Source organism: Humulus lupulus, chromosome 4, assembly GCF_963169125.1.
Source record: "Humulus lupulus chromosome 4, drHumLupu1.1, whole genome shotgun sequence".
NCBI lineage: Eukaryota > Viridiplantae > Streptophyta > Magnoliopsida > Rosales > Cannabaceae > Humulus > Humulus lupulus.
The window spans coordinates 226,365,115-226,378,867 of record NC_084796.1 but is presented as its reverse complement, the minus strand read 5'-3'; the positions used below and the strand labels follow the sequence as shown (position 1 = coordinate 226,378,867).

The window sequence follows — 13,753 nt, the reverse complement described above, 5'->3', positions numbered from 1 at the left end:
AAGCCTAAAAAGTCATCCAAAGGCAAAGAGAACAAGAACACCAAAAGCTCCAAAAAGAAGACCCCTAAAAGGATTTGTTTTCCTTGTGGAGTAGATGGTCACTGGAAGAGAAACTGTCTAAAGTATCTCGCTGACCTGAAAGAGACAAAGAAAGGTAAATTTGATTTACTTGTGTTAGAAGCTTGTTTAGTGGAAGACAATTCCTCATCCTGGATAGTAGATTCAGGAGCCACTACCCATGTTTGTTTTTCTCTACAGATTCTTAGTTCAACGAGGAAGCTTGCTGATGGAGAGGTGACTATGAGGGTAGGCAGTGGTCAGATTGTATCTGCAGCAGCAGTTGGAACATCCCGTCTGGAATTTAAGAAGAATAAATTTCTTGTATTAGAGAATGTCTCTTATATTCCTGGATTTTCTAGAAATTTAATTTTTGTTTCTATGTTGCATGAACAAGGTTTTAAAGTCTCTTTTAATAATAATTTGATTGTTATTTCAAGATATGGTTTTAAGATATGTTCTGCAAAATCTATTGATGGGCTTTATAAACTGCAAGCTATAGAAAAATCTGCTTATAATTCTGAATTATTTAAAACAGCTAATCCTAGATCTATTAAATGACAAAAGATTGATTCCGATAGTGAAACATATCTGTGGCACTTGAGATTGGGCCATATTGGTCTAGACAAAATTAATAGGCTTGTAAAGGATGGTCCTTTAAGAGAACTATCTATTAGACCAATGATGAGTTTCTCATCACTACCACTGTCATTCTGGGGCTATGCGATTCAATGTGCTCTATACATATTGAATGTTGTTCCATCTAAGTCTATCCAGAAGACACCCATGGAATTATGGAATGGTTGTAAACCTAGTTTACACCATTTTTGAATTTGGGGGTGTCCTGCACACGTGCTTAAAGGAAAGACCGGGAAGTTGGAATCACACTCTGAAGTGTGCATGTTTGAGGGATATTCCAAAGAGACTAGAGGTGGAATTTTCTATAGTCCAAAAGAAAATAAAACATTTGTATCAACAAATGCAACTTTTCTTGAAAATGACTATGTCAATAACCACAAACCTTGCAGTAAGGGTGTACTGGAGAAGATGTTCTCGAATGAAGTTGCAAAGTCATTAGCAACAACCAATGAAAAACGGCAAGAGGAAACTGCTAGTTCTAGTCAGAATAGTAGATAACCTCATCGTAGTGGGAGGGTTAGTAAGCAACCCACACGCTATGAACACGAAGTTCAAATGCTTGTGTCTGACATAAACAAAGACGATCCATTGACATTTAAAGATGCAATGAATGATTCTGACAAGGACAAATGGTAAGAAGCCATGAACAAAGAAATGGAATCAATGTATTCCAATTCTGTCTGGGTTCTTGAAGATCCACCTGAGAATATCAAACCCATTGGTTGCAAATGGATATTCAAGAAGAAAAGAGGAGCGGATGGGAAACTAGAGACTTTCAAAGCAAAGCTTGTAGCCAAAGGTTGCACACAAAAAGAAGGGGTTGATTATGAAGAAGCCTTTTCTCCTGTAGCCATGCTAAAATCCATTCTTATACTCTTGTGCATTGCTGCATGCATGGATTATGAGATTTGGCAAATGGATGTCAAAACAACCTTTTTGAATGGCTACCTTGACGAAACCATTTACATGTCTCAACCAGAAGGGTTCGAAGTAAAAGGTCAAGAGCAAAAAGTTTGCAAGCTTCTTAGGTCCATCTATAGACTCAAACAAGCTTCTAGATCTTGGAATCTTAGATTTGATGCACAATTAAAACGTTTGGTTTTGAACAAAACGTTGATGAACCTTGTGTCAAATCAAAGATGGTGTAGTAGTATTCCTCGTTCTTTACATTGATGATATATTACTTATTGGCAATGACGTAACATCATTATCAAAGGTAAAGAACTAGTTAGCTAAACAATTCCAAATGAAATTGTTAGAGATAGATAACTGGGAGAAGCCAAGTATGTTCTAGGCATTAAAATTCTTAGAGAAAGATAGAACAAAACTTTGGCACTGTCTTAAGCAACTTATATTGATAAGGTGCTAGAACGCTTTAATATGCAAGACTCCAAAGAGGGTGATATGCCAACCCGTTCTGGAGTATTCCTTTCCAAAGAGCAGTGTCTCAAAACACCTCAGGAAGAGGAAGATATGAGACATTATCCCTATGCCTTAGCGGTAGGCAGTCTAATGTATGCCATGTTGTGTACAAGACCTGACATTTGTTATGTAGTAGGGATAGTCAGCCGTTATCAATCCAATCCTGGATTGAGTAATTGGATTGCAGTGAAGAATATTATCAAGTATCTTAGAAATAATAGAGATTATATGCTTGTATATTCAGGTGGAGACCTAAACCCCACTGGTTAAACTGATTATGGTTTTCAATCAGACAAAGATAGTCGGAAATCGACTTCTGGATCAGTGTTTATTCTTGGAGGGGGAGTAGTAGTCTGGTGAAGTATTAAACAAACCAGCATTGCAGACTCCACCATGGAAGCCGAGTATATAGCAGCTTGTGCAGCAGCTAAGGAGGCTGTGTGGCTCAAAAAGTTCTATTCTGCTTTGGAAGTAGTGCCAGACGTGGATAAGCCACTAGTCCTATACTGTGAAAACAGTGGGGAAGTAGCTAACTCAAAGGTACCATGAAGTCACAAGAGGTGAAAGCACATCAAGAGGAAGTATCACTTGCTAAGAGAGACAGTTCATCGAGGAGATGTTGCAGTTATGAAGATAGCTTTAGAGCATAATCTTGCAGATCCTTTCACAAAGAATTTATCCATAAAATATTTTAAGGAGCATGTAAGAAACATGGGAATGACAGAGATGCCTCATTTTCTTTAGGGCAAGTGGGAGATTGTTGGGAATTGTGCCCTGAAAGCATATGTAGTAGACATTGTTTTAAGAAATAAATTGAATTTATTATGCATATATTTTATGGACTATATTATTCTGTGATAATATTATGTAAATATCAGAAAAATTCCTAAATTCATATATTTGATCTCAAACACATATTGGTACATGAGGATTGTGTTTAAGATAAATGAACTTGAATAGTTCGCAGTAAAATAATGTTATGGAATCTTTAGATTAATTACTTCAAGTACGGTCCACTAGTATTATGAATACATGTGATCTAGATCCGGATCACTAGTGTAGTAGGACACTTTAGTGGAGGTACTTTATATACTAGATAATATATAGAGCTGGACCGGATTTGTTTATTAATACTTAGTTAAATACCGTTTTGAAGTATTAATTAAATATATCAACTGATGATCATATACAAATAGATCTTAATCATGAAGTTATTATGAACTTCTGTTTATGTTATATGAGTTCTTTGATTCACTCGTTAGGGTCTGCCAGAATGATCGGGCTAGAAACTTTTGTTTTGGGAACTCATTAATGTAAATGGTTGGGGACATAGTATACAAATATGGAATCTAAACCTTCTCGTAAGAGATTGAATAATAGTTCTCTTAAGGGTTGACTTTTGGGACTGAAAAGGTTATTGAGCTCAAATTCATAATTTAGTTATGAATTAACATTCACTAGTAAAGTCAATGGTACTTAAGGAAACAAAATATAATTAAAAGGGTAAAACGGTAATTTTATTCCCAATTAATTCTGAACCATTATTAGAGGGTTAATTTGTATGCAATGATTATATCAATGGATGCTTTATCATCATAAAGTACTTAGTAAATGGAATGTCTATAATTACAAGAGTGCAGTCTCATATTTATAGTGGAGTTCATGAGATTATTTAATTAAAGAGTTTAATTAATAATCTCAAATTTATTGGAGCTTGGAATTATAGGTTCATAGGTCCCCACAATAACTCTATCAACACTATTCAAGACAAGAGTTGATAAAAAGGGAAAAATTGTTTAAAGACATATTTAAGAAGAGATTTGTTCTTCGGGCAAAATATGCAATTATGTGATAATAGTGATTAATTAATTAATTACAAATTAGTTGTAATTAACAAAATATAATTAATATGTAATTTTCGAAATTATATTAAATAATTAAATTAATTTCAAAATTATTAATTAATTATAATTTTCGAAATTATAATAAATTAAATATTTAATTTTGAAATTATTTTTGGTTTTAATTAATTGGTAGAATTGATTAAATATCTTTATTTGTGTGGGAGATAATAATCTGATAAGTTCAAATTGGATTTGAATTTAAAAGATTGAATTTTATTCAAATAATTAGATATTTAATTCAAATTTGAATTAATTATCAGGTTGTTGGATTTTTGTCTCACAAAGTATTCTGAATAAATAAATAAAAATTGAAAAATCAAATATCCCTAAAATATAGGGTGGTACACGATCACACACAGTCCATGCACTGTGTGTGCCGTGTACTGCATAATTTTTCAGGGATAGATTTTTTAATTTTATTTATTTAATTAATTAATTAATAAAAAATTCAAAAATTAGTTTTTGGATATTTTCATTAATAAGATAATTAATTAATTAAAAGATAAATTGTAAGTTGGTTACTGATTTATTTTTTAAATTTAAATATTTTCTTTTTAAGTAAGACTTATCAGAAAATATTCAAGACAGTCATTCACTTTGTGGAAAAGAACGATACTTTTCTATCTCTCCCTAAAAAAGATACAAAACCAATTTCAGGCCTATTCACTTGATCTCATGTGTTGAGTACATCGAGTAGAATCATAAATTAACCATTCTTTATTCTCTAAGTGCCCACAGACTTCTTGAGGTGTAGAGAGCGTTGTGGAAGATCTTGGTGTGAGTACCTGGAAGCAGCTTGGATAGGATGTTCGTTCAAATTACGAAAAGATAGCAAGGACACTTGATAGGCTTCAAGAGGTATGTTTTCTATTCTTTTCTATTCTTTTCTTTCTTATGATTAATGTATGTATATTAATGGATCCGCATATTTAAAGGTAGTTTAAATATGTTACAAAAGTTTTGTTGTACACTGCGTATTAGGAAACTCGTTCCTAACACACTATTGTTATCAAGCTTCACAAAAATAACTAAAATACAACCTGCAAACTTCAGAAAACATAATCGGTACAAATTGGGGGGAAAATGTCATAAATTTATGTTAAAGTAATTATTAGTAGCTTATAAAGCTAGTTCGTTCTTTCTCTTTGTAATGGTTATTTTAGTTTTTTTTCATGTTATGACTTTAGTATTAATAACATATTTTGTATTATTGTATTAACTCTAATTTTACAATAAAGAGCAGCCACATTTTCTTCTCTTCATCTCTTTGTCTTCTCTCTTTTTGTTGAATATTTCACATAGTATCAAAAGCTTGGTTTCATCTATTGCATCAAATTGATATTTTCTCTTTGAGCTTGCTTCTTTTTACAATTCTAGGGTTTCATCAATTTTGAATCTTTGGGGTTTTTGTTTGATTTGGCACTTGGAAGCTTTCTTGGCAATTTGGGTTCTTTGTTTGCTTTGGTATTTGAAATTTTGCTTGATTTTGTAATTTTAGGGTTTCACCAATTTGGGGTTTCACCAATTTGGGGTTTTTGGTTTATTTGGCACTTGGAAATTTTCTTGTTATTATTATTATTATTATTATTATTATTATTTTTCAGTGGCTAGTAATAGAGATGATTCCCTTCAATCCATTAGTGTGAGTTTATATGGGAGAAACTATTTGTATTGGACTTATGTTTCTAGAGTTGTGAGTAAGCACACAAGTGACAAGACTGATTATGCAACCCTATTAGAAAATTGGGAAGTTGATAATTAAAAAATTATCACTTCGGTAAACAATTATGTTGAACATTCAATAGATACCAAATTAGCCAAGTATGAAACAAGAAAGGAAGTTTGGGACCATCTTGCAAGACTGTATACTCAGTGTAACTTTGCAAAGAAATATCAATTGGAATAAGATATTAGAGCTCTTGAACAGAAAGGTGTGAGTATTCAATAGTTCTATTCAGTTATGATAGAACTTTGGGATCAGTTGGCACTTACCGAATCTGCAGAGCTACGAGCTTTTGAACCTTGTATTGCTCGTAGGGAGGAACAACGATTAGTTCAATTTTTAATGGCACTCCATGGTGACTTTGAGGGACATCATGGCTTTATTTTGCATCATACTCCACTTCCTTCATGAGATTCAATAGTCGGTGAGTTGTTGGCAGATGAAATTCGTCTTAAGTCTCAAATAGAAAAGGCATCCTCCCAGCACCCAGTCCTTCTGTTTTGGCAATTCCTCCTAGAATATTACTCACAATGACAACAAACCTCACACAAAGGTTGAGGTTAATGAATGCAGTTTTTGCAAACAAAAAGGTCACTAGAAGACTCAATGTCCTAAGCCAGTAAATTGTGCACCTCAGCAACAAAGATGTCAGTTCAGACCTCCTCATCACACTAACAAACATCAATTTAGTAATCAATCGCCTCATTATGGTAATCAACCACATTTTTACAACCAATCATAATCTAGACCATATAACTACTACAAAAAAGGCTTTTTAGGACATAAAAAGTGAAGTTTTTTAGAACTTACGTTGAGAGCCTTAAAAAGTGAAGTTTTTTAGGACTTACGTTGAGAGCCTTAAAAAGTGAGGTTTTTTACGAGCCCTCTATTTGAGAGCCTTAAAAAGTGAGATTTTTTAGGACTTGCGATGTGAGCCCTAAAAGAATGTTTTTAGGGCTTGCAATGCGAGTCCTAAAAGATCTGTAGTGTCCCATAATTTTTACTTAGCTAGATAGTAGTAGTAGTTTGTAGTATGTTAGATTCCATGGATTTTGGTTCAAGCAGGACTTAGTTGGAAACTCATAGCAACAGTTATGGAATTTATAAGTTTAACTTATATTTTCGAAATATTAATTATAACATAAGGTTTGATTAATATTGTTGGTTCTGGAAATATTATTAATTATAACCTCAGGTTTAGATAGAATTAATAAGAGCATGACACTTGTCATAATTATGTTTATTAAGGATTTAAGTATTTTTGATGAATAGTTTAAATAAAAGAAAGATCTAGAAGCTCTAAAACCTTCCAGAAACTGTTAGGACCACATTTAGACTTAGTCAAAGCAGTTTTATCAATTTAAAATATGTAGAAAACGTGCAAATACGTGTTTGATATATCAACGTATGCCGATATATCGCAACTATAGGGGTCGATATATCGCCTACGGAAGATACGGAAAACACGTCGACTTCACACGAAAGGTCGAACGGGGCTCGGGAAAATGGTCTAGGCGATATATCGCCCAGGGTAGGCGATAAATTGCCCCTGGTGCATCATTTTTTAATCTTGAGGGTTTTTAAATTACAAACAGCCTTAACGACTTGGACCTGCCTTTGAACGATTTTGACCGAGTTATGGGCATCTGTTGAACGAAAATTCAAATCTTTTTCAATTTATATTCATTCATTTATTCAAATTAAAAGGGGTTAGTTTCACTCCTTGAACTCTATAAATAGGACTTACTACTCAGCCATTTTCTTCATTCTTCAAGCATTTGTTCAGAGCCTCCAAGTTGTTAAGATTACTATAAACACTTGGGTTTTGGGTTAAAAGCTTTATCAATATAAGCTTTTCTAAACACTTGGGAAGTGAGATATAGTGAGATTTCGGTATCGAGGTTTAGATCAATTCATAAGATCATTCAAGGTACTCTTATCCTTAAATTTAGATCTTCATGGTTCTTTAGTTTTCTTTTATTTTCTTTCAAATCCTAACTCGTGTTTATGATTCTTGGTTAGGTGTTTAAGTTTCTTGAAACTTAAGGTTCTTTTTGGTAAGTTTGTTCTTGATGGTTTAGTTCTCTTTTCATCTTCATTCTTTAGAAATACTCATGGTTTTGCTGTTGGTTTTTAGGAGTGTTCCAATCCCGTTATTGTTCTCAAATATCCCGGTTTGTGGTAAGGAAAATAGGATAGATTATATGTGCTTATATGTTTATGTTAAGATATGTTTTATGCTATAATATGTATATGTATATGTATAAATATGTTTTATAGTCCTTGGGCATATGACATGTTTAGATAAGAAGCCCTAAGAATATGTTTTATAGTCGCTTGGGCATATGACTTGCTTAGATAGCAAGCCCCAAGAATTTTTTATCATTTTCATGGTTAAAAGTTATGATTTACCCTACCTCGATTAGTAGACAGAGGACCTAGATGAGTTATCATATACTACCATGTGATCTAACCTACCTTGATTAGTAGACAGAGGACCTAGATGGTTTATCACATGCCATGTTAATGAGTTAATGGCCATTAATATTATAGTCCTATATGATATATGTTTTTATAGTATATGTTTATGATATGGTCTTTATGTCTATGATTTATGATATATGTTATTAGTAGATTTTTCTTTACTGGGCATTAGGCTCACTCCTTTATTTTTTAGCTTGATGCAGGAAAATGAATATGGAAGGCGGAAAGATTCGTGGCAGCTTGGCTTGTGTGTTGAGGAAGAATGGATTGAATGGACCGCGTGACAATCGAGGATGACGTTATTTTTAAGTCTTTTGAATTATGTTTTCATGTATTTCCGCAATTAGTATTTAAACAATTAAAGTTTATATTTTTATGTATTAAACAATGGGTGCCCATACCGTATTTTATATTTCATATTTTACTTTGTATTTTGCACAATATTTATTTTGGGGTATTAAATAAAGTTATGTTATTTTTTATGTATGTTTCCCAAAATAGTAGTTATGTCTAGTAGTTTTAATGGTCTGAGGTCTTAGTAATAGTCAGGGCATTACAATTGGTATCAGAGCAACAGTGCATATGCATGAAGTTCTCCTTGATATACAAGCTTCGAATCTAACCGCCAATGTAAGTGTTTATGTTATAGTTATTATGTTTATGTTTATAGCTAACGTTTTAGCTAGGCATGTAAATGGGGCGGGTCTGCCCCGCCCCGCCCCGCCCCGTTAACATTTTGCCCCGCCCCGCCCCGCCTCGATTAGTCTATTGAAGCGGGGCGGGTTTGCCCCGCCCCATTTGTCTTTTTTTTTTTTTAAGAAATATTAAATTTTAATTTTAGAATTCTCTTTAAACTTAAATTATTTTTTATTGCAATCCTTATTTTTTACACTTCTTGTCAACTACACCTTCAAATATTTTATTTTATTATATATTTTATAATTTACAAAAATAATTACAAGAATAAGGATAATTAAATAAAACATATTTTTTAATATTTACAATTCTTTCATAGAGTAGTTATGGAATATATTTTTTTATAAATCTTACACTTAAAATCTATTTAAAATTAAGAATATTCTAAACCACATATAGAATGTCAATTTTACATATTATGCATGTATATAAGTAACACGAGAGACTTGTATTAAATCATATCATTATATCATCATTTAAATCAAGAATTCGCCAAGTATAATAAGGGTTTCTCAAGAGAACAAAGTAAAATAAAACTATCATATGCAACATAGCACTCCACTTTTGAGAGTTTCTCAAGAGAACAAAGTAAAATAAAACTATCATATGCAACATAGCACTCCACTTTTGATGCGTCAAAAGAATCAAATGACTTTCTTCTTCTTTATTGACCTGCTACCTTAATCATCAAGATCAACTATGTATGGCTCCTACAAAAAAAAAAAAATGTATTAAAAATAGAAGTTAATAATTTATTTGATGACTTATAAAAACTTAATTAAGTACCATAGTTGGATCTACATCATTATCTTCATCATTCATGGTGACTAGTGGAATCGCTTCTGTAAAGAAAATAAAAAAAATTAATATTGAAATAATACAATAAAATATGAATTTATATATATATAAAGATAAGTATATTTACCTTTTTTGTCATTTACCAACCAATTTTGAGTGCATATCAATGCTTCTAATGTAGAAGGATGAAGTCTCGCTCAGTGTGAACCCACATGTCTACAGCCAGTACTGAATGTAGATTCCGAAGCAACAGTGCTAATAGGCACAGCAAATATATCTTTGACAATCATATTCAACATAGGATATTTGAGTCCTGTTATTTTCCAATAATTGCATATATCAAAGAACTCATCAGTCCTAGGTATCAATTTCTCTTCCAAATAGAGTTCTAACTCTGACTTCACATTCTCTACACCATATGCAACTCTAACATATGTGTCAAAGTTAGATAGATCATCTATTTGTGTTTGAGAAGATGCTGATACACTATCCATTTGCTGACTTCTTTCTCTAAGATTAGGAAACTTAGAACTGTACTCTTCTAGTAGCTCATAACAAAGCTTGCGGACCTTCTCAATTTCAATCTCATATTGATCATTTCCATAAATGGTAGGAAAATAATATTCGATCAACATAAACTTATATCTTGGATCCAAAACAACAACCACAGTCATAAGCCCATGAATCTCTTCCCAATACTTTTGAAACTTAGACATCATTTGAGTTGCCATGTCCCTAATAAAGGGCTCATCTAGTGTCATCCATGCTTTAATTCTCATTTTAATTTGACACATCTTTGGGAAAAAAAGATTAGTTTTAGGATACTTGGTTCCTAAAAACAACTCTGTCACCTCATGAAACACTTCCAACTTGTCACACAATTTTTGAGCTCTAATCCAATCATCTTCTGATGGCGCATATCTAACATATCTTGAATCACGTAGTTTTAATTGTTTAAATACTCTATTGTACAATAAAGCTATGTTAAGCATCAAGTATGTTGAATTCCACCTTGTTTGACAATCAAGTGATAACTTTTTAGTACATGTCACTTCAAGAGAACGAGCAGTGTCCTCAAATTTCTCATACCTCTTTGGTGTGCCCGACCAATAAGCAACACTGTCTCGAATCTTGTCAATGCTATCACCAATAACAGACAAGCCATCCTTGACAATAAGATTCAAAATATGCGCACAACAACGCATGTGAAGTAGCTTTCCTTTTAAAATGAAACAGTTAGAATTAAATTTTTCCTTCAAAAGTGGAATCATTGCATCGTTAGTCGTACAATTATCCACAGTCACTGTACTAATCTTGTCTTCAATATTCCATTCAGACAGACACGAACTCAATGTATCAGTAAGTGTTACAGCATCATGTGGGCATGGTACATACTTAAAACTTATAATCCTACTATGCAACTTCCAAGAGTCATCTATGAAATAAGCTATCACAGTCATATATCCCCTCTTTTGATGATTGGCAGTCCACATATCAGTGGTTATAGCTATTCTACTTCTATTCTTCTCCAAAATTTGGCTACATTTTTCCTTCTCAACCTTGTACATTTTCAAAATATCAGACCTAATTGTATTCCTTGACAACATTTTAAACATAGGGCAAAGAGTATTTGAATAGTCTATAAAACCACTATGCTCAACCATCGATAAAGGGTATTCATGTAGAATGATCATTTGAGCTAACTTTTTTCTCCCTAGTTCAAGATCAAAATTGTAAGTTGTGACTGAAGGACTTGCATTAGGATTAGGATTCATGGCAAGTTGTTCCTTTATTACTGGGCATCTTTTCACATGAGCAAGCAAATGTTTAGTCCCATTACTACTCTCTCCCCCTAATTTCCTCCCACAATGGTTACAAACTGCCTTCAGTATACCATCAATTTTTTGCAATGTAAAATGATCCCATGCAGGAGATGTTCTCTTTCTCTTAGTACTTCTACTCTCACTTTCACCTCTTGTATTTCCTAGAGAATGTGCCTCTTGTGTATGTGTTGATTGAACATAATCAACATCATCGACAAAATTAGATTCGATAACATCTTGGGTAGACATGCTTAGTGTTTGATCTAACCTACATTATATTTACATAACAATTAGGAAATGCTTGGCTCCAAAAATATTATACATATGTATAAATATAACTTAAAGATTACAACACATAAATTCTAACCAGTAAAGGCTTTGATCAAGAAAATAGTGCCACTGACAGTTCTAATGAAACACAATCCGCAGGGTCCCTGAGTAGAATAATCATCATGAAACCTTTTATTATCAATGACCCCAACCAAAACACAAAACAAAACTACACATAGCAGAACAGAACATTAAGTTTTGCATTTATTTAAGACTGTTTTGCATTTATTTAAGGTCTAGCAAAACACAACAGAACAGAAGAATTTCATGTCTCATGAATCAAAGATGAACAGTACCAAGGCCTAAAATTACAGCACCGATTGAATATTTATGGCTCAACTCAAACTTCCAAAAATAATAAATGTCAAGGAAATAACATATAGATAGATATATGACAGTCATAAAGTCAACAATGAAACTTCTGGTGAAATGTAATGGGCTCCATGAAGTTGACTGGTACTTCTGAAAAGATGTAAGACTCTAATGATTAAGAAGACTATTGGTTCTGGCAAGTCTTAGAGACTAAGATGGCTGCTTTTTTGTTAAATTGGTCATCAAAGAGATTAGTTAAAAAATTTTAAGGAAAAGCGAACAAATAATTTATTCTATCTAGTGTTTAATTTCTTCTATTTCTTTTCTTTTCAATCATCAATAATGGTTTTGTTTATTATACGTATAAAAATGAAAATAAAAACCCAGTAAACTATCAAACCGCATTCGAAGCAAATATGAAAATAAAAATATGGTTAGATATGTCATAAACAAACTGTTCTACTATTTGAGTTTGCATACTTGACTAAATAACCAACATTTATGTAGATGCAAATGAAAGGAAAGCAATATATGCTTACAGCCACAGTATGCCTGAAAGAACAGTTGGATTGAAACAACTTCTAGCCAACTGGTATATGTTTTGCCTGATCCTGTTTCACCATAGGCAAAGATGCAAACCTGAAAAGAAAAGAAAAGACCATAATGTTGCTAAGATTTATGTTATATGAGTAAACTCAATTCATGAAATACAATTGAACGATGACAAGAAGGAGAAAACCTGATGCAATAATATAAGGCTGACAAAAACATGTTTATCAATGTTGAATAGTACATACATAATAGAAAAGAGAGAAATAACTAATAAGGTATAATTTCACAGAATCTGAGTGCAAAATCAAGTTCATAAGCTGCATTTGGATTGTTTATTACATCAATTTCCATATGAATCAGTAGCCAAAACTTCACAGCAGATCAAAGACAAGAACACGAAAATGAGCACCTAGCAAAAGAACCATCAAGAAACCCTTGAATTCAAAAGTACTTTACATGCAAAATTTGTGTTCACAGAAGAAATACCCATCTGAAAAAATGAATAGAAGCAATACCCATCTGAAAAAATGAATAGAAGATCTGAAGATGGAGATGGAGAAGAGAGCACTCACCATTACCCAAAACTTTGCAGGTGACGGTGGCGGGATACACCGCCGATCAATGGGAAAAACACGTTCCTAGATGGAAATTAGTGGCGTCGATCCTGGCGTGAACTTCATTGACCATGTTCTTCCTGGTTGTTCAGAGGTTGGATCGGCATTCGGCAGCAGCAGATTTGGTTTGGATGGAGAAGAAGGTTTCGTTTTTGGCTTTGGAAAAAAAGGGTTCAGTTCAGTAATCAGTATAACTCACTTAGAAAAAAAAAAGTAATCGGGGCGGGTCTGCCCCGACCCGCCTGAATTTATATCGGGGCGGGGCGGGTCAAAGTCCCGCCCCGAATTCTGCCCTAATTTTACCAGGGCAATGATGCCCCGCCGGGTCGGGGCCCCGACCCGCCCCGCTCCATAGACCCATTTTTCCATTCCTAGTTTTAGCCCTTATGTTTTCAGTTA

General features: G+C 33.3%; 1 protein-coding gene and 1 long non-coding RNA gene across 2 annotated transcripts; both read right to left on the bottom strand.

Annotated features, from left to right (window-relative positions):
• Positions 1–9,371: 9,371 nt before the first annotated feature.
• Positions 9,372–9,820, bottom strand: LOC133829430 (uncharacterized). Its single transcript, XR_009891772.1, has 2 exons — positions 9,712–9,820; positions 9,372–9,635 (listed from the first exon to the last, which is right to left on the bottom strand). It is a non-coding gene; the product is annotated as an uncharacterized LOC133829430 (long non-coding RNA).
• Positions 9,821–9,920: 100 nt separating this feature from the next.
• Positions 9,921–11,795, bottom strand: LOC133832947 (zinc finger BED domain-containing protein RICESLEEPER 2-like). Its single transcript, XM_062263219.1, has one exon. It carries the CDS (start codon positions 11,793–11,795, stop codon positions 9,921–9,923), a length of 1,875 nt encoding a protein of 624 aa, XP_062119203.1.
• Between the last annotated feature and the right edge of the window lie 1,958 nt (positions 11,796–13,753).